General features: G+C 40.4%; 2 protein-coding genes across 3 annotated transcripts in view; one reads left to right on the top strand and one right to left on the bottom strand.

Moving 5' to 3' along the window:
* ZDHHC3 (zinc finger DHHC-type palmitoyltransferase 3) overlaps window positions 1-3,307 on the bottom strand; it is a 37,986-nt gene extending 34,679 nt beyond the window's left edge. Inside the window, exon 1 of one of the 2 annotated variants that reach the window (XM_063407034.1) lies at window positions 3,150-3,307. The gene's annotated coding sequence lies outside the window, so the exon portion shown is untranslated. The remainder of the gene's footprint in view (window positions 1-3,149) is intronic. The other variant, XM_063407061.1, reaches the window with a different exon arrangement.
* On the top strand, window positions 3,245-23,746 carry EXOSC7 (exosome component 7). Its single transcript, XM_063407070.1, has 8 exons — window positions 3,245-3,527; window positions 4,882-4,983; window positions 5,658-5,752; window positions 10,471-10,633; window positions 15,062-15,132; window positions 19,792-19,915; window positions 20,866-21,021; window positions 23,607-23,746. The coding sequence occupies exons 1-8, from the start codon at window positions 3,471-3,473 to the stop codon at window positions 23,709-23,711; spliced, it is 873 nt and encodes a 290-aa protein (XP_063263140.1). The 5' UTR covers window positions 3,245-3,470; the 3' UTR covers window positions 23,712-23,746.
* The last annotated feature ends 1,262 nt before the right edge of the window (window positions 23,747-25,008 follow it).

The raw sequence follows: 25,008 nt of genomic DNA, 5'->3' as shown, positions 1-25,008 counted from the left end.
CAGCCTTGCCCAGGTATTAATCATGCAGTGCAAATTTTCACATTTCAGGGGGTTGCCTCAGGCTGGCTTTATTTGAGCTCTGTTGATTTGTCATAGCCTATTTTTTTGGTAGTGGGGGAGGGCCAGAAGTGGCTTCTGTGAGAAGCTGCTGGAAGCTTCCACCATGTCTGACAGAGCAAATCTCTGATGGCTCTGAACATGCTGGCCCAGTTAGAGAGGCTGGTAATGCCTCTGTGATGATGTATTTAAGAAGAAAATCAAAACAGCACACAGGCAGTTTTATCCAGGGGTGGCAAGGCGGTGCTGCCGGGACCATCCCGGCACAGCGCATGGCGATGCAGCCACTGCCATCTCGGTGCGGCCCACTGCAAGCCTTGCCTGCTTGGGCGCCCCTAGCCCGCTGTGCTGCGAGCAGGAGGGCAGGGGCAGTGGTGGCTTCTCCTTCCTGGTGCCCTGCATGAGGACAGGCATTAAATAGTGCCAGTGCCACAGCGGCCACAGCTCGGTGGCTGTGGGGCCACCTGGCCGGTGATCAGCAAAAACACGGTGACTCCCCAGCGTGGAACCTAGAGGTGATCAACCTCTCAGCACTGTAGGTTCCTGCAAGAATCTTTGAATTGGTGCAACTTGTTTGCAATGGAACTACACGCAACAGTTTTTCTTCTAGTCAGAGAAGAGGAGGAAGTGAGGACATGTGAAGGAGAACAAAATGGTGGCACCCAGGTCAGTGGAAATAGAAGGGGAGGAGGTGCTCCAGGCACCAGAGCTGAGATTCCTGTGCAGGCTCTGGTGAGCCCTCTGGTAAAGCAGGCTGTCCCCCTGCAGCCCACGAGGTCCAGGGTGGATGCAGAGATCCACCCACAGCCCATGAGAGAAGTACTCACGCTGGAGCGGGTGGATGCCAGAGAAAACTGTGATCCAGTGCGAGACCCGAATGGAGAGAGAGGGTCCCTGCTTCCAGAGATGCAGAAAGAGGGCCCTTGCTTCCAAACTAGAACAGCCTGTCCTTAGAGGACTGCACCTCTAGAGGTGGACGAGTGACCCAGGCCACAACAATTTCAAAGACACTGTTTGCCCATGGGAGGGACCCCAGGGCATAGCAGAAGAAAGACTCTCCTCCCTGAACAAACAGAAAAAAATCTCAAGTGACAATCTGACCAAAACCCCAACATCCTGTCTCCCTGTGCTGTCAGTGGGAAAGAGGGAGAGGCTGGGGGAAAAAAAAGATGTTTTAAAGGCTTATTTTACTTCTCATTATCCTCCTCTGACTCTGTTAATAATGAATTTACTTTATACCTTTCAATTTGAACCTGTTTTGCCCTTAAAGTGTGTTCTCCTAGTCCTCATCTCAGCTCATGAGCCCTTCATTATTTTTTTTTTCTCTCTTCTGCCCAGCTGAGAGCAAGAGAAGGTTAGTGAACGGCTCTCACGGGTGCCTGGTGTTTGGCCAGTGTCAAACCACGACAAGAGCCAACACCTCATTTATTTACCACAATGAAGTTAAAGATATTGCTTTGCCTTTGTTAAAAAAAACCAAAACCAAACCAAACCAAAACCACCAAAAAAACACAAACCAAAAACAACAACAAAAAAGCACAAAAACAAAAAACCCCCACAACAACCAACATAAAACCCCCAACAAACCCAAGAAACATGTGGTATCCTTTTTTGTATGGATAAGCGTCACTACTTCCTTGTGCTGGAATTTGAATGTCCTCAGATGTGCTCCTTAGGGCAGGAGGTTGCCTTCTGCCCTCCCTGAAGAAAAACCGAGCCAAACCTGGGCTCCTCCCATCTTTGAAAAACTGCTGTTTGCATGTGAACAAGATTTGCTGCCTGCACCTCTGGACTATGCAAGAATTTGACTAACATTAAGTAGATTCCAAGCTGGGATGGCAGAAGTGGGAAAAAAATTAACAAGTCACTCTTTCCTGGCAATTATAACTGTTGTCTGCTGTGGGCCGAGCCATGAGAGTCAGGAACTAAGATGAGGGGCAGAATTTCATCTCCCTGTGCTCTCAGTGGAAATCATAGGGTGCATCTACATGAACATTGTTTCAGATCAAGAACTCACATTTTCACGGAGTTTCTGATTTTTTTTCTCACTTCTTGTTTGTTTCACACTGTGCAATGTGAGGACACAAGTATCACACTGCAAGTCAGATGATGGGTCAGTCTGGCTGGACAGCAGCACTGGTAGATGCTATTTTAGAGAGAACATACAAACCAGGGCCCTTTCAAGCATGGGCACTGCCTTTGGCACTCCCCTGGGCCATCAAGGAGACCTGGTCCTGCTCACCCCCCTAGGGTGAGTGGGGAGGACAAGCTACCCAAGCTCGCAACTCTGCCAGGCACCACTGCTGGCTCTCCCCACCACGAAGCAGTAAGCAATCCCCACACAACAACCCTAGTGTGCAGAAATGTGGCTCCTTTTAGATGCAGGCAAGCCGCGGGAAAAGTCCCAGAAATGCATTGGCTCTGCCCTGACTGCTAATTGATAAGCAGCCTACATATGGGACCAGATAAGGCTAAAGCTTCCAAAACCATCCATTGCTTTTGAAGCATGCTCTCACTGCATCATGCCACGTGCTCAAGTAGGCACAGCCAGGAATGCTTTGTACATTTGATTGAACAAGGAGTCGTGGAAAGCTGGATAAACTCCGGCAGTGTGCTGTGTAATCCTTGGGAGCCATGGATCATTTTTAGCCAAGCAAGCATCAGAGTGAAGTCAAGATAGCATCTTTTAAAATACGCTGAAAATTATACACAGCTGTGCAAAAAGGCGTGCAAAGTTACATTAATGACTGTTATGAAACTTTCAATTAAGACTGTCAAAAAAACCCCCAATTCTTAATTATTGTTTTAATACATACTGCGAGTTTTTAATCACATTTCCCACGCCACTTTCCCAGCGATATCTGGCACAGGACCAGCAGAACCTCCTAAGGAAAGCATTTGGTTTCTTCCCTGCTCCCGCACCAGCCTTCCCCGCGCACCACACCTCGCCTGGACCTTTCTGAGGTTAAAAACTCCCCAAGGAAAAGGAGCAGACGCAGAGGTCTCTGACTACGCGATCCATCTCTGAGATCAGGATATTCCCACAGCCGCCTGCAGGAGCTTTTGGCAGAAAGCGGGAGCTTTGGTTTTACCGCGAGGGTCAGTAAGCTTCTTGGACGGGACGTTTCCCGGGATGCGGGGTGCTCAGTGGGTACCCAGGGCGCTGCGCCTTCTCCACGTCAAAGACTTCTGCGGCTTTCCGGCTGCACCCCCCGCTTTGCCATCAGGCAAGGGGAGCCCCCGCTGTGAGGTGCCCGTGCCCGTGCCGGTGTCGGTGCCGCTGCCGGCTGGGCAGCCTTGACACCGGCTCTGGAGAGCCGGCAGCTTCCCCGCGGTGGGCGGGCGGGCGGAAGGCAGGCAGGACGGCAGGGAGGAAGCGGGCAGTGCGCAGGTGCGGGCGGCGGGCGGCGGGAATGGCGTCCGTGGTGCTGAGCGAGGCGGAGAAGCTCTACATCGTGCACGGCGTCCAGGTACCGGGGCCGGGCGCCGGGCGGCAGGGGGCGAGTTGGGCTGGGGAGGAGGGAGGCTGTCTCCTCCGCTGTGTCTGTGGCGAACCTCTGGAGCAGTGATCATCAGAGCACACCGAGCATCGGAACGGGAAGCAGGCTGAGAGCGGGACGTGGATTTGGTTTCACAGAATCACACAATATGCTGAGTTGGAAGGACCCCACAAGGATCATCGAAGTCCAACTCCTGGCCCCGCGCAGGGCACCCCAAAAATCACACCATGTGCTTGAGAGCATTGTCTAAATGCTTCCTGAGCTCTGTCGGGCTTGGTGCTGTGACAACTTCCCTGGGGAGCCTGTTCCAGTGCCCAGCCACCCTCTGGGTCAAAATCTTTTCCCGATGTCCAGCCTAAGCCTCCCCTGACACAACTTCAGGCCATTCCCTCGGGTCCTGTCACTGAGCACCACAGAGAAGAGATCAGTGCCTGCCCCTCTTCCTCTCATGAGAAGGTGTCACTGTAGTGAGGTCTCCTCTCAGTCTCTTCCAGGCTGAGCAAACTAAGTGACCTCAGCATCTCCTCAAACGACTTCCCCTCAAGGGCCTTCACCATCTTCATTGCGCTCCTTTGGGTGCTCTCGAAGAACTTGATATCCTTCTTCTGTCCCCATCTGCTCCCCTTTCACTGCTCTTCCCTGGCTCTTCCTCAAGTTACTGCCTTTGGATTGAGTTCTAGCCTGTAGCTTAGCGAGGAAACATGAGCAGACAAAGAAGGAACAGTGGAGGGTGTCTGAGGAGATGCCCCAAAGACAAAAGAACTGTATTCTTAGTGAAATTCACTGAAAAACAACCTGGTTTGATGGGAACGAGCTGTGTAATATCAGAGGATGCATAATACCCGTTTGTGGAATACAAATGGATGAAAGCATTTGGAGGGCTGGTCTATTATTTTTGTGTGCTGGGATCCTAATTACTGATGTATAAGTACAGAACTTGCCTATGACAGAGGAAAGAGCTGGGCTGTGTTTGGTAAAGTAGCATTTAAAGCCATGACCTTTACAGATTTGAAATCTGAAGCTGTCTTTTGGGAATTAGAGGAACTTGGTGCAATTCATGTCTGCCTGCAGATTGCTTGTTGCAGGCTCTACATAAATGAGATATAAATGAAAAAGTACAGTTGGTTCTTTTGTATTCCATGCTGAAACTACAAGCTATTGCTTTTATATCCTATTTACTGCTGCATTTGGTATAGGAGAAGGAAAGTTTAAAGTTACAGAGTTTTTGGGTTGTGACGAGGTGGGTTTTTTGTCGTTTGTTTGTTTTGTTTTTACTTTTCATTTCCAATTCCTTTAAGTGCAATATATTGATTGTCATGCTTAGGAAGACCTTCGTGTTGATGGTCGAGGCTGTGAAGACTACAGATGTGCAGAAGTAGAAACAGATGTTGTATCAAACACGAGTGGATCTGCAAGAGTAAAGCTGGTAGGTAAATTTCTTAGGGATTGGGTACCTTGCTGATGAAATTGCTGTTCATGTGATCAGTTATGCTGATGCTGTTTGTAGATGGGGGTGGGTGTGTAATAACGTGTGTGTATAGCAGTAACTGAAACCATGGGATATGGAAATAATGGCAGGATGTAGAATTAGTTCAGGCTGGCCTGAGCTGGATTTACTGTAAAATGCCTGGACAGTCTTCAGTCTGAACTAATCTAACATTTAATCTTGAAAACAGAAGTTGCTGCTGTGCCTAGTTCCTGGGTGGGGGCCAAAGATTTCTATTCTTTTGAAATGAAGCAAAACTACTTCTGATGTGTTGACTGTGAGGAAGATAAGTAGGCTGTGCACCATTATGAAGAATGAGCTGCAGAAAGAGCCTTTTACAGAACCAAAATGACAGAATATCCTAATGGATATTAGGAGAGTCTTTTTAACCTAGAGAAAGGTAATATGCATGGTAATTATTTGAAGAATTTTCTTTCACTTAATATTGTTCTTCTAAAGCCTTTTGTTCTTTAAAAAAAGTTATTTTAAGTTCACTCTGATAGAATGATCTGATAACTGAAAGGTAGAAATGTCAGCTTACCGTAGACATTTAAATTAAACAAATAATTCTGTAATTATAATTCAAGTTGTGTCATGTGTTTTTGTTTTAATAGGGAGAAACTGATATCTTGGTAGGCATAAAAGCTGAAATGGGGACACCGAAGTTGGAGAAACCAGATGAAGGTTACCTGGAATTTTTTGTTGACTGGTTAGTATACTAGAAAAGAATGAAATAGCTCTAATATTTGGAATAAATACCTAGTCAGGTCTTGCCATTCTTCAGAAATTTATGCCTTCATTCCACTTACCTCGTCTAGGGGTTTGAGTAATAAGAAACAAGTTATTTTACAGTTTCAGAAGCAGTGAATGGTGAGAAATTTTCTGCTGGTGCTGCAAACCCAAATGAAGCAAATCAGCAGGAGTTAAAGATTGAAAACATGTTAGATAAAACAATCCCAAACTGCATAGCATCAGTGCAGCTGGAAAAAAGTAATGGTTCAAGTACACAGGCTTGGAACTGGACTTCATAACTAAAATGCCAGCTGTTGTTTTTACCATGACAAAATAGAGAAAATCTCTTTCAAAAAAAGTAAATTGGAAGTAAAAAATTGATCAATACAGACTGTATGTAACTATACTTAAAGGTTTGCTTACTTTGTGTATGAAAGCAGTGGAAAAAGTTTGAAGTGTGTTTAGTACAAAACGGTTTTTTTATAAAAAAAGAAAAAACCCAGTTTAAACTTCAGATGCAAGAACTAATTAGAATTTTTAGTAACATATTTATCAGTGAATACATCTTTCATTAACTAAAAGGGTCTTTGTTTTTAGTCAGATTTCTTGCATTTTCCTACAAATGGACTGTTGTTTATCCTTACAGTCTTCATAGTGTTTGAATTATGGAAGAAGCTAGAAGGAAACTGAGAACTTTTGTTTTCAGGTTGCTCTGAGATAGCACAGTGACATCTCAGCCTAGATTGTCTGCAGCCCGAGACTACAGTATCCATGTCTTGCAGACTTACCCAGAACTGTTCTTTATGATTTAAAGTGCTTTGGGGACCTCTCATAAAAGCCTTGGCACTGTCATGTCAGCTGCTTTGCATGTGACATCTTTTCATTTTTACAACAAACAAACAAAAAATGTTGCTACTCTGACATTAAAACAATATACAATTGTTAAAGCTAAGGTATGAGAGCTACTAAGTGTATATCTGATAATCTTTCTGACTTAATTGTCTATGTCTGCCTTAACATTGATATGTCACATCATGGAGCCTTGTTTAAGACTGCCTCTGTACATCAGTGTGTTTTAGTTAACTTTGGAAACTTAGGCTGTTCAAAAAATAGCAGATGGGAAGATGGTCTTGAGTGTGGTCCTGCTGTTAGAACTTATGTATGAAGTGTCTTAAATGATACATGTTTATTGTTTTGGGCGTTTTGTTTCTGGTTGTCTCTATATGAAGAAAGTCCACTGACAGCAGGGACATTTCCTTCCCAAAAAAAAGTGGTCTGTGGACATGTGGCAATTTCGTGACACTTCCTGTGTATTTAAACTGGTATTAGAAAAACTTCAACTCATTAGATTTGTGTTAGGTTGTGTTTTCTGTTAATCTCTTCATCATGGGATGGGAGGGAGATGTGCATCAATATTGTGGGAGTTGGATCTAGTCAGTTCAGGAAATAGGTAATCTTTAATTTCTGTGACAACACAATCCAAGGCCTGACCTTTAGAGGAGTGTAGTCACTTGTCACACACTTGTGGCATGGGGAAGGGTGTCCTTTAGCTTCCAGAAAGACACAAAAGACAGAAAGTGAAGTGGGGGCAGCTTGTTCTCTGTCAAGGGGGATGAGCTGCTGTCAGTACCCTGATGCTTTTCCAGACTGCCACTGGGTGGTAGTAACTGAGCATAATTCAATACCCTGAACCTTCTGGTGAAGTTCCTGTGTGTTCTATTTGGCTTTTATAGTGTTGAAGCTAATAATAAAAACTCAGACTGCAGTAATTACTGTCTTAAAATGCTTATTTCCCAAAACTTACATGGTTTGTTTTACTGATGAAAATAATAATTTGCTGGATTATGTGTATAATTCTCTGCTGCAGACTTCTATTTCTCTTTATTCTTTACTGAGCCCTTTACCTGAAATCTGAGGAGCACACACATGTTGAGACAGACTTTAATGCAAGTCTCTGGAAGAGATGGTTTTTGGAAGGGATGATTTTTGGGGCACTGATTTGTGATCCTAGAAATTAATTATCATAAAACAAGTCTATGTCTTGTGTAGTGTTCTTTCTGCCTGTCATCACTGGGGAAGGCATTCATCCTGACCCTTGATATTGAAAGACTGCTATGTCTGCTTTTCTCACATTTGAGTTTTGTGGCTGGTCTGATTTATTGCTTTCAAACCTTAAGAAATAGAAACTATAAGAAAAGCAGACATCTGAATTCCTTGAATGCATCAGATTTTGTTTGTGGAATTAGGGAAGCAAGGAATATATCTGTCCAGATAAGGCCATCTGTAGATTACAGTATATTAATGGCCTGAGCAATAGGTGGGAAATGTTTAACTGTTGCAACATAAAAATTTTGACTGGCAACAGGAAGAGTTCTGAAATTCAGTAGAGATCTGTGGTAGAAGCATCATTATGCTTTAGGAGGAATCTTAGATCGTTAGGCAGTGTGACACTGAAATGATTTTGATAGTTACATGCTGCTTGGGCGTAGAAATTCTGTACCACTACTGAGTTCTTTCTGTGCTCCATAAACTGAGTTTTTTATCATTTTCTAGTGTGTTAAGACACACCCTTTCTAAATTATGCCTGGTATAAGTTACTGCAATAGTCTGTAGGCATTAGGTGGCAGTATTTACCAAACCGTTACAATAATATCCTGTTAACCTTACTTCTTTGTTTCATTTTGATTGCAAGGAAATAAAGTGTTAAAATAATAATGGAATTAAATTACAGTGAAATGTACAGTGATATCCCAATTGAGTCCTAGGTTCTTTCTATTCACAGTCAAAGAAAGCATCCATTTGTAATCAAAAAACACAACATGTGATAAAACTTTGTGTTCAGAAATAATCATGTGGCATAGATTGAAGTTTGCATAATTCTTGCAGCATGCCATAGGGATCATAATGTTTGCACAAACATGGCTTAAACAGAAGGGCTTAAACAGAATGATCTTGTTAACTTGCATAAAAGCTGCTTCCATGGATAAGTACTTGTTTAATACAGCCTGAAGACCTGACTCGGCACTGAGTTATACTTAGATGAGATCCCATCTTATAAAATTGGTGTGTAATAACCCTGAATGATATTGTGTGTCACACTTGCAATGCTTATTCATGTGGCAAATACTGTTTGGAAGTGCAGATCAGTGCTTAATTGGCAGTAATGTTTCTTTGTATTTTTAAGCATGTGCAGTGCTGTCTATTTCTAGTAACAGCAAATAACTTTTATAAAATCCAGTAGTTCTTCCTGGCATTCTGAGTTTTCATCAACTCTGCAAAACAAGTTGGGAGAATTACTGTGAGATAAGGATAATAGTAGATAATGAATGTGTGAAGTTATAGATTCTGCAGTATTGTTGGCACAGATACTTGATGGTTTAAGTCACACCTTGATAATGTGACTCTTTAGTTGTTTGAGTTTGATTGTTTAAGGTGAAGGGGTTATGTTCCAAAACTTAATTTTCTGCTGTATTTTTGTATTCCTGTTGTGCTAAGGTTTTGTATCATCACATAGACACAGAATATTCATGAGAAATTTGCCTTGCAAGGTGCCCCACCAGGAGAATACAGAGGTGTGGCCATTTACAGATTTTGAACAGATCACAACTATTTCTGTGTAATGACTTCCTTTGATATGTTCTCCAATGAGAAATTAATTTGGTGGAGGTCTGACTGGTTTATTTTAAAACAAGATTGACAAAGCTGCTACAGGTCCACTGCTTGAGAATATTCTTGCCCTCTTTATAAACCAGGGGCTGGGTTTGGAATCTTTACTCATTATTTTCCTGTATATGCATCTCTGGACATTTCTGCTCTATTTTATTGTTCTTTGGAGGCAAGGCATTTTTTGTTTGGTTTGGGATGGTTTTTGTTTGGTTAGTTTGGTTTGGGTTTTGTTTGGGGTTTTTTATTGGGTGGTGCTTTTTTTGTTGTGGTTTTGTTTGTTTGTTTGTTTTTGTAGGCTTGTTTTCATTTATTTTTAGGAGTTTTGTACCTGTGTACCAGACCACAGCATGGAAGGACTTTCTTGCATGACTGCTCATAAATACTTTGTTACATTGGAATCAGGGAAGTGAAGACCCCACACTTTGTCAGATCTCTTCAGGAAAAGATGTTGTTTAGTTGCTGTTCTCCATAAGCTATGGAGAGTAATGACATGCTTTCTTGAAGGGTCTTGATAGCAGACAATACACTCAGAAAAAAAATTACCAATTAAGGTCAGGCAGTCACATTACTTATAAGAAATTAGTATTCTACTTGGCATATCATCATATCTTTCACTTCTTAGCCACTCTCTTAATAATTTAACATTCAGCTCTTACTAGGCTGTCTTGGAAGCTGTTGTGAGCTTAGTACAAATGTCCCACTTTTTTTTTTTTAAGAGTTGAAGTGATAGAAAGTGACAGTGCTTAAGAAATAATCTCTGAGAGAAATTACCAAATTTTACTTTGATTATAAGTGGGGAACTGGAGATAGTAGTTGAATTTAGTTGGTATTAGTGTTTGTAACAAAATGTCAGTATGTTATCTGCATCAAAACCTTCTCTTATGCAAAATGGAAATAATTTCTTTTCAGATAGGATGCTATTCTTGTACAAATAAATCCTTAGATACTTTTAATGCTTTATATTTAAGAAATATTCTTTGGGTATTAGCTGCTTCAGAAGTAAAAGTATTCTTTTCGTTCTTTATCTAGTTCTTCAAATTCTCCTGAGTTGGAAGGCCGGGGAGGAGAAGAACTTGGCACTGATATAGCAAATACACTGTACAGAGTATTCAGCTGTGAGAACAGTGTAGACTTGAAATCCCTGTGTATTAATCCCAAAGAGCACTGCTGGGTTCTCTATGTGGATGTATTGGTAAGTACAGAAATGAAAACTAAGATTCAGCAAAATGTTTCTAAGGCAGACATTGACTTAGCATAACCTTCTGTATCTTCTTATTAAAAAAAAAGCTTCTCATAATGTGATATAATGTATCACAGCATGGATGGCAGTTTTCTTGTGAATCTACTTACAGTAGTTAATCACTAATTTCAGCTATCTCTTTTTCTATTCTTCTTGATGCTGCTGTTCCACTGCAGAACTAATAAAACATTGAATACTCTGAATCTGTCTCAGATAAAAATCAGTGATCTTACACTGACAAGGAAACTTCCACTAAAGAAGGGTAAACTTCTCTTTCAAGCTAGGTGTAACAGTGAATATATTGTTCAAGTGAATGTAAGTTCTCATGGGTGTATGTTAGCCCTAACAGAACTGTCCATCTGTCTGGTTCTTTGTACTCTTATCACTACTAATTCACTGAAGTAAAATAAAAACTTCTTTGGCAAAAGCTAAGTGTGGCCTAGGTGGTTTTTGATGAAAGTTGTATACGTGTATTAAATGTAGAAGATAAACTGAATATTTGTTCTCATGGCAGTAATAAAAACTGAATTTTATATTATATATATAAAATTTTATATATATTTATATTATATATATTTATATTATATATTTTATATGATATATAATTTTTTTTTTTTTTTTTTTTTTTTTTTTTTACAAATCTGATGCACCCAACAGCTCAATTTCCAAAATGGGCTGCATTTGAAGCACTCTGTCATGGGAATTTCAACAGAAGCCTGCAAGTCAGAATCTCCTGAACATTGTTTTTGTCAAATTTGGAAGTGAAAATATGTTAAGGGATCTTATAGCAATCCATTAGGATCTGTGAAATAATGCGCAAAATGTTAAGCTGTATGGCCAGAAAATTAAGTGCAGGGCTTTGTTGAACAAAACAGGAACATTTAGACTAAGACCTAAATAAATGTGAAAATTGGTTCACTAGGTATTTAAAATGCAGTAGCATTAGCCTAATTATAGTAGATGTGGTACGACAGTCCAGCTACAAAATGATGGAATATGTACCTCTGCTGAGTGCTTTAACAGCTCCAGTCACTGGCTTATTGCAGCTTGGCATGGTTTAATGGAGAGTGAAGTGTTAGTTCTGAGAAATCACACTGGGGCCTTTAGTTACTAGGTAATTACAAGCAGAGGTACAGAATATTAAATGCTGTGCTTATTTAAGCAACATGCTGCTTAACATTGCATAGGCGCTGCATAAACAAAGACTTTCATAAAGCTGTCTGCTTCTGTGTATATATATGTACATATCTATATATAAACACACTGCTCTGTTGAGCTTTTGTTTGAGATATAGCTGGTTCTTCCTGATTCTTCCTGGACAGATTTATTGATTGTCCACACTTACAGAGAAAAGCAGCCTCCATGTTTTCATCAGAATTATGAACATCAGGGCCTGTGTTACATGAGGAATTTTACATTTAGCTCTTTTTACAGTGCCAATAAAGAATCTCTTGCAGATTCATAATTATGACTCTAAACTTGATGAGTCTTTTTAATGTTATATTCTGCAGGGATTTTGTGTGTGAGCCACTGAAGAGCTATTGGTACAGTTAGAATAAGATACTGTTAACATTTCTCTCTCACTCTGTTCCACTCCCACCTTTTTCACCACCTCAGGCCTCTGTATTTTCACATTTTTGACATATTTGTAATATTTCCTTTCTAGTAGACATGTATATTACATGTGATAGTGTGTACCTAATGTAGGTGCTTGACACCTACAGATTTTCCTCAAGCTGCTGTTTCTGAATCATTCCTATAGAACTCTGCTTTTTATAGGATGTAGTATAAAGGTGACACCTGGTCTAATACAAGGAGCAACTCATTCTCATTTGAGGGAGAGAGATTCTGAGTATAAAAACAACACTCATAGAGAGTCCTTTGGGTGATACTTTCCTTCCAAATTCTTGGAAATTGTTTACATTGCTGTTTATGTTGCATAGGGAAAATAAACCTTAGATCTGTCATAAGTCTGGAAATGCTGGTCAGGTGTGAAGGTACTTGTCTGGATGTCTCTCATTCCGAAAGACAGAGTTCCAGAAGGAATGTTATGAGCCTGGAAATACCCCATTACTATGCAATTTAACCATGTGCACTTTGATTGAAACATCTGTATTCAGCTCCTGTGTGTAAGCAAAATTTGACATATGCAACTTCAAAAGAGTGTGTTTTGCAGTCATGCAGCTTTATCAATTAAAAACATACTCAAATATCTTTGAGTGATCAGTGTGCTGGGACGTGCTATAATTCTGTACAGCCAGACTGGGAAAAAACAGCTTCAGCCATGCACACCACAAAAATGCAGACTTACAGATGGACTGAGATACATGTGTCAAGAATATATACCTTTCAGATTATATGCATTCTTTCTTAATAATGGAAGGTATTCCACTTCCAAATAGTAGCTTATTGTGGAGTACTACAAAGGCTTGTTCTCACCCTCTCTGTGTTTCCCTCAATTTCTTTCCTTTTCTAAGCAAGCCATTGATGTCAGAAATAAGCTTTTAGGCATTTTTGAGTGGGTTTTGATATATATGTATAGTCTTGTCCCCAGCACCCTGCTGGGCTGAGCAAGGACAATCAATGTGCAATCTCTTATCATTCCCTACCCAGTCACAGTAGATTGTGTGTTAGGACAGGGTGCATCAGGTTCTCTTGACATTTTTGCAGTTCATTACTGAGCACCTTCCAGGACTTCCTCATGATTTCTGTTTCTCCCTGTCCCCCACCCCCATTCTGATTAAAAAGAAGTTAGGAATCTCTACTTTTGGAGGAAAAGCTGCTCTGAATAAGATGAGGTCTACAATGTGTTATCTTTTCTTTCCCGTAACTTTTTCACTTGCATATCAGTAAATTAAAAGCAGAGAAGATCACTCTGCTTCCCATAACTCACAGTTGTGCAGACTTCCTTAGTCCTAAAAATAACTAAATAAATGGGGGAGATTTCAGTACAAGGTGCTTCAGCTGAGAAAAGTGTTCATTTCTTTGAGGGGGAATTGTGCACCATGCTCTGCAGGCAGTGTTCCTTGCCTCTAGGAGCCACTGTAGTACAGATAAGGCTTTTGAACAGCAGCCTGAACACAAATCTAGCAACAGTGCAGGCACATCCCATTATTGTGTTTTAATAACAAAGATATTGTGGGGCTTATTGTGTTATCGAGTAAAATCCAATAACGACTGAAAGGGGCAAGTTAACCTCTCTGTATCCAGCAGCTGCTTGCAAAGAAATAATCTGATCACCTTTGTATTTAGCTTTCTATCCCAAATTTTTGTCATTCTTTTTACACTATTCAGTCTGTCTTCATAAAAAGTAACTGTCTCTACAGACTATCTCATTTATGATTTGCTCCCTGTGCAGGAGTTTATCTCATTTTTAAATTAATTTTGAAGAACAATCAATGCAATTGGGATTGCAGAACGTGTTTTGCTGTCATCATACAGCATAGATTGATGTCATGGAGAAGCATCCCTATGTTCTTGCTGAAGTAGCTCCAAATGCCTGCTGTGTGTGTGTTCTCAGGAACTAGTACTGACAGCTGAGGGCTGAGCTTGTCAGAGAAGTGACAGTAGGCTATGGGCAGACACATCTCTGACTTGTCGGGCAGCCTGCAGAAGGTATTAGTGGTTTGGGGAGCCCTCTGATTTTATCTTGTGTGCTGTGCTGCTTTTCCCTTTGGCTGTTCTCGCAATCTTCAAGGGAAGAAGCTGAGCTAGGCTCCCTCCACGCACTTCACTTGTTGATAACACTCATTTGAAATAGACTTTGACATCAGGCTCTCCTTAGATCACTTTCGGCTACAAGACGAACCTGAGGATGACTCTTTCACATAAAGAGAATAAATCATGATGTGCCTTCATAACTACACCTTATATAACTAGTTTTCCATACCATGTTCTCAGTGACAGTGTGTGTTTCTTCTGTGAAAGCAATTTTCCCAGTTGGTTTTGTCCAGCTGATATTTTAAAAAAGGCTCCTCTTTGAAATGAAATATAGAAAATTGATTGGCTTAATGAAACACTAAAGAATTAATGAGATGAGTTTATAAAGGGTATTCTGGTCATAGTCTAGTTCAGAACTTTAGCACAAGAAGATTAAGAACAGTGGTGGTTTCATTTCAGCTTCTATTATTAAATTTTATCATTAATTTTATTATGAAGTGCATTAACTCTTCTATTTTGCATGTATAATACAGTTAGCTGAAATCTTCATTTCCTATCTGTTTCTTTTCATAGATAGGCTTTAAAGACAACTTTGTTTTTTAAAAACCTCTTCTGGTAATTAATTTTCTTCCTTTTCAAGTAGGTTTAAATAAAATAAAGGCTTCATTTAAAGGCCCTAGCCTGCTTTTCTTTTAAAGATATTCTTCTTTTCCTCCCCAGTTATTGGAATGTGGTGGGAACATCTTCGATGCTATCTCTATTGCAGTGAAGGCAGCTCTCTTTAACACAAGGTAAAGCACAGATCTCATTTCTTGTGGGTGGAAGTGGCATGGGAAGTGGAAGAGAAGTACTCTCTGTGAGCAAAGCATTTTTAATGCCTAATTATTTAAATAAGAAATACCCAAGACAGCTTGCATTGAGATACAAGGCAGTCATTTGCATGCAAGTAACTTGAACTAATGTTATTTTAATTCAGTTTCTAATGATCAAGTGTCATAATGCCTGTTATGCACAATCACGCTCACAATATAACTTTTGTTGTAGCCAGATCCAGAAAAAAGTCTTCACCATGTGGGGTTTTGGCAAGTATTTGGAGGCCTTGTGTGTTTGAAATTTCAAATATAAATTTGAGTATTCAAATATGAATTTGAAATAAGTTGATGCCTTGTGTGTTTGAAATAAGTATTTACTGATATGTGATGTTCCTGAATAAGAAGCCCTCTGTCAGTTACTGATTTGTAACTCGCTGTGATTTTCCACTTTTGATTTTGTTCTCATTAACTGTCAGCCTGGAATTCTTTTTAAAACCAAGAGGAAAATGTGATAGTGAGAGATTGGAGGGAGGGGGAAACTGTGTGTGTTTAAAAGAACTTTGCCCCATGCACTTAAATTCAAAGAATGGAAAAGCAAAATCTAGTAGAATGCAAGTTTTCTGTGTATGTTTTTAATAAGATTCACTTCTATTTTTTCTGTTGTTTTTTATCTTCTTTATCTGTAGGTGGAAGGGACTACAGAGTTTTGTTGTACCCTTGAGAAAAACAACCTAGTGAATAGCTTTGCTAAAAAACTTACATGGCAAAAATAGCTGGTAGAGGTGCAAAACCTAGACTCCTACAAGCATAAATGTTTTAAAAGTGGATCTCAAACTGGTCTTCAGCATTAAATTAGAGATCTGCTAAAGTCACTAGTGTAGTTCTGGCTTATTTACCGGGAATCAAAGCACAGTATTAGGTCTGGAAAAGGGAAAAGTACGTGCAAAAAGAAGAGGAAAATACGCTTTTGAAGACAGGCAGTATATCAGGTTATAAACACTTTAAAAGGGATAAGGGGAGAATCCATCTGAGACTAGAAGTTGTATCTTTTGCTGAGAAGTTTCTCATGTTAATCAAGTTCTCAGCAGTAACTTTTAACAGCAGATTGTTTTTATGACATTAAGAAATACTTTTAGAAATGTAATGGCTCACAAAGGAGTTGGCAGTACAGTAAAAATAAGAAATGCCTGTATTTCTGTGTGTGAGTTGCCAGGATGCAAAAGTCTTATAGTTAAAACAGTTACTACCATGTGAGTTGTTTTGCAGATCCACAGCTCATACTTTATTTATAAGATAACTAGGTCTTTTTTCTTACTTGAACCAGAATAAAGAGAGATTATCATATAAAAAGTAATGAATTAAATAAGTGAATAAAAGAAAATCTGTTGCTGTGGGAATGTAGACAACATGGCGGAGGGTTTAATTATTTTAATGTTTCTAACTTATTTTTATTCCTCTGACAACTGTGTCCTTTATATAATCTTTAAATGTGGGCAAACATCGCGAGTCTTGTTGAAGTTGACTATCATTTCAAAATTTGGCACAGTATGACACAGCCTGTTGATTTTTTTACCTGTGAAAACCCTATCTTATTGATTTGACCAGGGAATGGTAGTAACAGCTCATCTCACACAGGCTGGGAAAGTGAAGAGGTGAAATTCAAAGTGAAAACCTGTTGTCCTCATTCACTATTCCTCTCCCTTTCCCATTGCAGCTACTGGGTTTTCTTTGGATTGACACAAGATTGTTTAAAAGTAGCTGCCTGTTCTCCATATAATATTATTCTCCAAACAAGGCAAGATGTCAGCTTGAAGATTGCTTGAGATTAAGTTTCTGAAGTGTGTTCAACATGTGTCACTCTTTGCCTCTTACTTGCTTTTCCTACTTTATTTACAACCAGATTTTTGTTCTAAGTGTTTTCAGATCTTTGCCAGCCTTGACTAGAGCATTGGAACAAAGAGCAGGGAGCTAAAGCTGCTGTTGTTTCTTTGAAGCGACAAAATTTTAGATATTCTGATAGGCATTTGAAAACTTCAGCTTCAATTTAAAATCTTGCTCTAAGCATTTTTTTGTAATATCTGTGGACACATGTTGCTTTAGAGCTAAGGAAATCCAACATCACCACTTCAGGAATTTTGCACAAGGCTTACAAGATTTAAATCCTTTGGATGCCTGACCTGACTTGTTCTCTCCCCTTCAGGCATGGAACAATGACAATTGAACTGGTTTAGGGGGAATATTTACTCCTCGCAGTTTTGTACTCTTCATCAAGTTCTAAAAACTACAATCAAGATCATGTGCACAAGACAGCAGATACCAGACTTTCTTCTTACCCCTGTCTCCCAGATGTTTAAGGATGGATTTATTAATGGTGGAAGTAGATATTGTAAAGTGTGCAGTTAGGTACTGGGTTAGGACATTAAACTTGGTCCTGTGGAATGTGCCTGCCTGCAACTGAGGCTGCAGAAAATAGGCAAGTTACAAAAACAACGAAGTTTATAACACAACAGCCTTGCAGATACCGAGGTTTTTGCTGCACAGCGTGGTAGAAGCAGAACTGATGCCTGCTTGGACGTGTGGGACTGCTTTTGCATTTGTGAAATCTGGACCTGCACACACAGAAAAGAGCACTGTTTGTTACATGACTGAGTCGTGCTGTACACATCTCTGCCCTGATTAGTTGCAGGAATCAAAATAGAAAAATAAAAGTTGCAAAGTAAGCATGTACAGCTGTTTCTTAAGATAAATCTTCACAAGCTGGGAGAGGAAATCTACAATGTTCTGGAAAAGTTTTGTGCTACGTTCACTTTGCAGTTTTTGTGTCCATATACCCCCTTTTTATGCAACTGTGATGCTTCTGTCTGTTTGCCTTTGCAGTTTTTCTAATTTACACCTCTCTCATCTGTTCTTGGCAAAAAAAGCTCCTTGCAGGCATTTTTCAGGTATTATTTCTGGCAACTTTTTCTTGCAGACCGAACTCTGCTCTGGTTTCAAAGCTCTTTCAGGTTAGAGTTAAAAGCAGCTTAATATCACATATTTTCTTAAAATCTTGCTTTGTTTTTTAAACACTACTCTGGCACGTGGCATGTACACCTCTTGCATGACTAGGCTGCTGTCCACTTTGTCCATTGTCCTGTGTAGCTTGAGGGTCAGTCACCTTGTGACTTTATTCCATCAACTTTTAGTGGAATGTTTTAGATTTGAAAATAGGCTTGGATGCATTTCTAAGGAGTTGGAAAACATTTGGAGTTTCATTTCCAGAAAAAGTGCACATCACAATTACTCTGCTTACTCCAAATCTTAGTTTTGGGTTGGCTCAGGCCAGTGTGCCTGTAGGGAATTTGTTGTCACTGGAGCAGGGTTAGCTGTTGTACTTGCCACTATGACTTTTAGCCACAAATAATTAAAATACTCTTCCAAGGATCAATCAAAATCACTTTGTGTTGATGGGAGCAAATATTCATTGAATCAGTCTCTATCTCCTCCTCCTTTGAAAGAAGAGATTTGTTATGGAGGGCGTAAAAGAATGTAACCTCCAGAGTCTAGTTATAAAACACAGTGCTACTGTAAAATCACTAACATAAAACTAGATTGTGGTTACTGAAGTTAGCTGTCTTGGGACATCTTCAAATATTTTGTTTTCAAGTGCAAAAGTGTGAAAGAGAGAGTGGTGTCAGTGAACTCTGTGTGTCTTTTACTGGCCAGTAATGCCAAGTCTCAGTCAGTACTCCATCCTAGCAGGCACCTGGATAAATGAGGGTGTATAAGATGCTGACATTCTTGGCAGCTTGAGATACATCTTCTACTAAATTGTTTTAAATCACTTTATGCATTATGCTAAGGAAACTGCCCTAAATCATCCCATAAAACTTCCATTAGATGCCTATGACAAATACAATGTATGTACAACTGATAAGGAGCCTGTCTAGCTCGTTTGTGAGAGAGCTCATCATTCACAACTGAGAAGAAAGCATTTCTTGAATTTCTGCCTGGGTTTTCATCACTGCTTCGTCCTGCTATGTTATGTATTGCTTGTATATCTGTCCTTAGAACAGTAGAGTATCTTGCCAATCTTCTCATCTGGCTAGAGAAAGGATTTTGCTAATGCCACCTTTTCTCTTCACCCCAGATCTCTTTAATTGGTGCTATTCTTTCCTGAACAGCTTTACTACTTGTACTTGCAACTGATGTCACACCTTTGCTAAGCAATGCAACTGATGTAATCCTGACAACTTTACTGTTGTCTGCATGGTTGGGAACCACAGAACAAAACAATTCAATCTTGGTAATTTGTCTCCTGTACATCTGTGGCATTCCTGTACATACAAAGAACTGTTCAGAACTGATTTGTGCACATTCCAAATTAATTTCTTCCCATATAATAGTGTAAAAAACAGCCCAAATTTTAACTGTTTGAATGATGTAAATATGATTATCTAATCCTAAATATCTTCCCACTTACAGTGTTTTCTTTGTAGTCTCAGGGAATGAGTTGTTAATACTTTGATCACATTCTGTACTGTTCTTCTAACCATTTTGACTCATTTAGAGGAACAGGAACTTCCTAGAGTTATGGCTGTATAACAGCTGTATTTGTTACATGTTCTGGCAATGACTCTGCACCTTTTGTTTCCACAGAATACCCAAAGTGCGTGTTCTGGAGGATGAAGAAGGCACCAAAGAGATTGAGCTGTCAGATGATCCTTATGATTGTATTCGACTCGACGTAGATGAGGTGCCCTGTATTGTCACACTAAGCAAAGTAAGCCTGACAAATTCCCAACTTTCTGCCTAGAGGCTCCACTTTCTGTTAATTTCACCTGCCATTTATTTTTTCCCTAGACATAAAATTAGAGTAACAGAAATGGTCAGTGTCCACTATTTATATATTTGTTTGTCTTTGGCCTCCTAATTAAGAACTTTTACTTAATAACGGGGTTTTTTTGCACCTCTGACTTGTAGGTTTCTATTTGATGCATTCTTAAAATGCATCTTCTTGCATGCAGAGGATTTGCTATTTTTTATCTGCTCATTCCTTAAGATCCAGAGCAGCAGATATGTCAATATATTCAAACAAGAGGTCACTGTGTTCAGGAGTGGAAGCTGTGTGATCTGCCTGGAGTTACACGCTGAGAATTTGTTGCTGAGGACAGAACTCTGTTTTCATGGGTGCAATACCATCCCTTTCCATTCAGGCAGTGTTTTGTCTTCCGTATATAGCACACAGCTAACACCGCTAACACAGCTGATTTTATGGGTACTGCATTTTCCATTGCAAGTGTTAGTGATTGGCTTAGGTACCTGAAAGTCTGCTTTTAAGCAAATTGATCAGTAGTAGAGGGGCCATTGCTGAAATGGGGGCTCACCTGAGTCTTGGGATGTGTAATTATCAGGTAGAGGGGAGCAAAGTCTATATTTAGAGTTGCAGGGAAAGGTGAATGTGGAGTTTCATACACATGAAGGTATGGTAGAAAGGAAAATAGTATGAAATAGTGACATGGCTTAGCTCTGTTGTTTATGTACCATAATTTGGGGTCAGAGGCTGTTTAAATTCTGTTCTATCAAGTCAGTCTCTGACTGTTTCCAAAGCTTACATGATTTTAGGATGGGAGGCTGTAGATAGGTAACAAAACCACCACTCACAGTTTGATTTCTCAATGAGGGAGCTTTGAGAACTGCAAACTAATGCACTGTTTTGTCTCTAACTTGCAGATTGGATATAGGCACGTGGTGGATGCTACCCTTCAGGAAGAAGCCTGTTCTTTGGCAAGCCTGCTTATTTCAGTGACCAGTAAAGGTGCCATCACTTCCATGAAGAAGGTGGGGAAAGGTAGCCTGGATCCTGAGAGTATTTTTGAAATGATGGAGGTAAGGAGAGTTGAGCAGTTGACTGTCTTGGATGATACTGGATGAACTGGAGCTTGGGTTTACAGAAAGCTTCAGTAAGGGATTTTAGAGCAGAGACCTTGGTGCTTTGATTTGGTGCACAAAGGACTCTGTGAAGGTCACTCTGTGAAGGCAGTTTCTTTGAAACAGATTCTAACATGAGTGGATACTGTCTAAAACTTCTAGATGCCTGAAATGTATGGTGCTCACATTTGTTTCAGGCAAGTACTATACAGCTGTAAGACAGTAAAGCTTAAGCTGGGAAACTTTAAGAGTATTTTTAAAGAACATATTCCCTCTTTTATTGTCTCTTTTAAAGACTGAAAGAGCAAAACTTACAAAATGGTGAAGGCCCTATAAGAGTAGAAATGGTGTTTGGAACTGGTGGTGCATGGTGTTCTAGCACAACTCATTTATTTTATGATAAGCTTACTGTTCTCACTTTTGTATTGTTTTTCTTTGCTTCTTTATTGGGTTTACAATCTGTCCCTACTTCATAAAAATACTAGTATCTGGATATTGTCCACATTCATATAAGATCCATTTTAAACCCTTCTTCAGGCTCTTCTTAAATCTGTTGTCCAGTGTAAATTCTCATGCCTGAGTTTGGCCTTGAGCATGAGACAGAAATGGGTTTGGAACTTGAAAGTCAAAATGAAATTTAGATACTTCAAGCTGGCTCTGTGTCCTCAAGACACAGAGCTAATTTCTGCATGGCTCTCGTGAGGAATGCTGAAGTTGGAGCCAAGTTTGACAACAGTCAGTCTCAAGTGGGAATTACTGAGTATATGGCACTTGATAGCGTCATGATGTCAGTCCAGAGTGCTAGTCCCAGTGGTACCAGTGGGCTTTTTATTTGCATTCAAACATGCCTTTTATCCCCCTTACCTGGGTAGAGAGGTGTTATCTCTAATTCCTCTGCAGGAGTGAGAGATAAAGCTGATAAATCAAAAAAAACCCAAGATGTTTTCTGTAAGGTCAGAGATTATCTGTTTGGTCCTGCCTTAAACTCAACATCCTGATTAGGATATCAAGAAAAACAAAAGGGCCTGGGAATGCCCAGTGGAGGAGCTGAGTAACCTATGTCTGACACATCTATTCCCAAATTATTTGGCCGCAGGTCAGAGGATATTCAGTTTTTCCTCACTGGTAGAGAACAGGCATTCTAGGACATATCTCTTAGGAAGGGAGTTTCATGGGAAAGCTTTGGAAAGCTGCCAGCATTAGGTGCTTTTTTTAATGAGTTTATGATCTGACCCACTAGAGAGGCAAGCAGGAATAAGATGGCAACAGTGTTGGGTCAATGCCAAAGTTCTGCACAGTTCCCACTCACTTTGACCCGGGGTGAGTGATGTTGTCCTACATTTGAGGAGAAGGAAGTGTATCTGCCCTCTTCACTCTGGACTGCTTGCAGTGATCTTTGTCCTAGTGCAGAGCTGTAACAGTTCTTGTTCCTGTGCCCCCCTATTTATGTAGCATGACTCATGGTGTCTAGGATTGACAGCTGCCCTGCTGCATCAAAGATCTTCCCAAATTTCCTTTGGTACCATTGGCTATATTCTAGCACCTGGCTCTTCAATTAAAAACGTAGCTTGTTTTCAGGTTTGTGCATGGTTTCAGTAATTGTCACCAGGAGGTTAAACAGTTTCGTGTCAGCTGTATGAGAGGCCTAGGCTTCACTGCATAGATCAGGATCCAATAAACTCATTTTAATATAATTTGCCTTTAGCTCTTTAGGGATGGGTGGGCTCTTTACTTCTGTTTGCAGTCAGTATTTCAGGTCATTTAGAGAGACCCTGGGAAAGCTCCAGTGGGCACCACTGCCTTAAGATCTGTCACTGCTGGCCAATGTTTCCCAGCCCTGTAGCTTGCACAGTATACTTGGGCATGTGGGACAAGTAGAGGTCAGCACTGGAGCTAATCCTGTTGGGTTTTCACTGCTAGATTTTATTTCTGTAAAGAAAACATTCTGTTCACTCCTTTAAGGTCCTTGGACAGGACAGAATTACACATCTTGTGAAGGATCTGCTCACAGAGTGATTTGGTGGTGCAGCCAGTGTGCATTTTGGGCTTCTCTGGCCACAGGACAGGGTGTTCAGCTGGTCTAAATTCACTCTACTGATTCTGAGCACATTCAAAAGAGTCTACTGAGCTTTCTATCAGTACGCTGCTTTGCTGGTCAGATGTCTCTTGTCCTCTGGCAGCTAGAATATTGCTGCATGCTCTGTGTGCTGGCTAATTTGAATGTGTGCTTGTGCCTGATGTGAATTTAATTTGTATTCCTGGGTGATCCAGCAATGTGCAGATCTGGTATTAATGATTGTGGAATGCTTCTCTGATGAATGAGAGCACTGCCTTTGTGTGTACATTTTTCCAAAACTTAATCAAGTTAAAATGAAACTTTCACCACCATTATTTTTCTAAATTAAAAGCATATTTTATGGTACCAGCTGGTGTATATGAATCATCAGAGGGAAACTATTTGTCAAAAGGAAGTGTTCCGTAAGAGTTGTCTTCCTGTAAATAAGCATATGTCTCAGGTTTGTTTTGCTTTCTTTGCTTTGCAGACAGGACAAAGAGTAGGCAAGTCACTTCACATAGCGCTTCAGAAGATTTTGGATGAAGAAGAGAGTTTGGGAACTTCACGACCAAAAGTTGGATTTCTAGGATGAGTTTTTATTAAATGTTCAAAACTATTTTTAATTGATCTTGCAATCTTGTCAGTTTGTATATAAAGAAAAAGTTGGGTTTTTTTTGTTCCAGTAGAGTCATCCTCCTGGCTAAGAGCCTTTCAGAATGTTACTAAGCATAAAGAAAGCTACATTATTTGCATTTGCAAATAAGGAAATTTGAGGTGCTTTCCATACTGGTAACTGCTGGCACCTAGTTGATGCTGTTGTCTGGGAAGTGCTTGAGTCTGTTTTCCAGAGTGACTGGTGTACTTTCCACTTAATTCTGTTTGCATGTGTTTCACTTCTGTAAACCAGCTGTTGTGTTCTAGAATACATATGGGGTTGTCTTCAGTGCAGCACAAATGAGAGCAGCACTAGGTGTAATTCTTCCTTCAAATTACCTTGCTATTCTTTGAATAAAATGTGGTTATATTTTACTATAAATACAACATGGTCCCAAGTTCCCAATTTGTATTTTAAACCAAGATTTGTCTACACTACCTCACAAGGGGAAGCAGGGGAGCAGGCACTGAACTATTTTCTGTGGTGACCAGGGACAGGACTCAAGGGAACAGCCTGAAGCTGTGTCAGGGAAGGTTTAGCTTGCATATCAGGAAAACATTCCTCACCCAGAGGGTGGTTGGGCACTGGAACAGACTCTCCCAGGAAGTGGTCACAGCACCAAGCCCAACAGAGCTCAGGAACTGTTTGGACAATAATCTCAGGCACATGATGTGACTCTTGGTGTCCTACACAGGGCCAGGAGTTGGGCTTTGATGATCCCAGTGAGTTCCTTCCAACTCAGGATATGCTATGATTTCCTTGCTCCCTGGAGCTCCACCTATCCCTTTTGCCAGCAGGTGCAATAGTAACCCAGCCAAAACATCTCAGTGTGGCTAAGGAGAAGGGACGTGGCCAAGGTAAACGGGAAACTAAGTTGATCTTGAAGAGTTTGACAATTCAGATGGAAAAGCATAGTGGCTGTCAATAATGATCCTTCACAGGGAAAAGCAGAGGATTACAGACAAGGCATGGATGCAAGTTACATCACCAGGTGTTGAAAGCACTGGATTCCCTCCTTGGGATCAACTGGATGGCCTAGCAAAGAGTAAGAGGTGTTTATTTGGCACAATAGGAAGAGACAACAGATGGAAAGAGTCAAAGGAAGAAGCTGATTTTTAAGAAGCTGATATTTTATCTGCAGATGTTAAGGATTGTTTTGAACAAACTTTGTCGCAGAAGTTACTACAATAATCCAGGAGTTATTTAGCTCGTACTCAAGTAATATTTTCTGAAT

The sequence above is a fragment of the Prinia subflava genome, chromosome 1 (assembly GCF_021018805.1).
Source record: "Prinia subflava isolate CZ2003 ecotype Zambia chromosome 1, Cam_Psub_1.2, whole genome shotgun sequence".
Classification (NCBI taxonomy): domain Eukaryota; kingdom Metazoa; phylum Chordata; class Aves; order Passeriformes; family Cisticolidae; genus Prinia; species Prinia subflava.
This window is presented reverse-complemented; position numbering and strand designations above follow the sequence as displayed.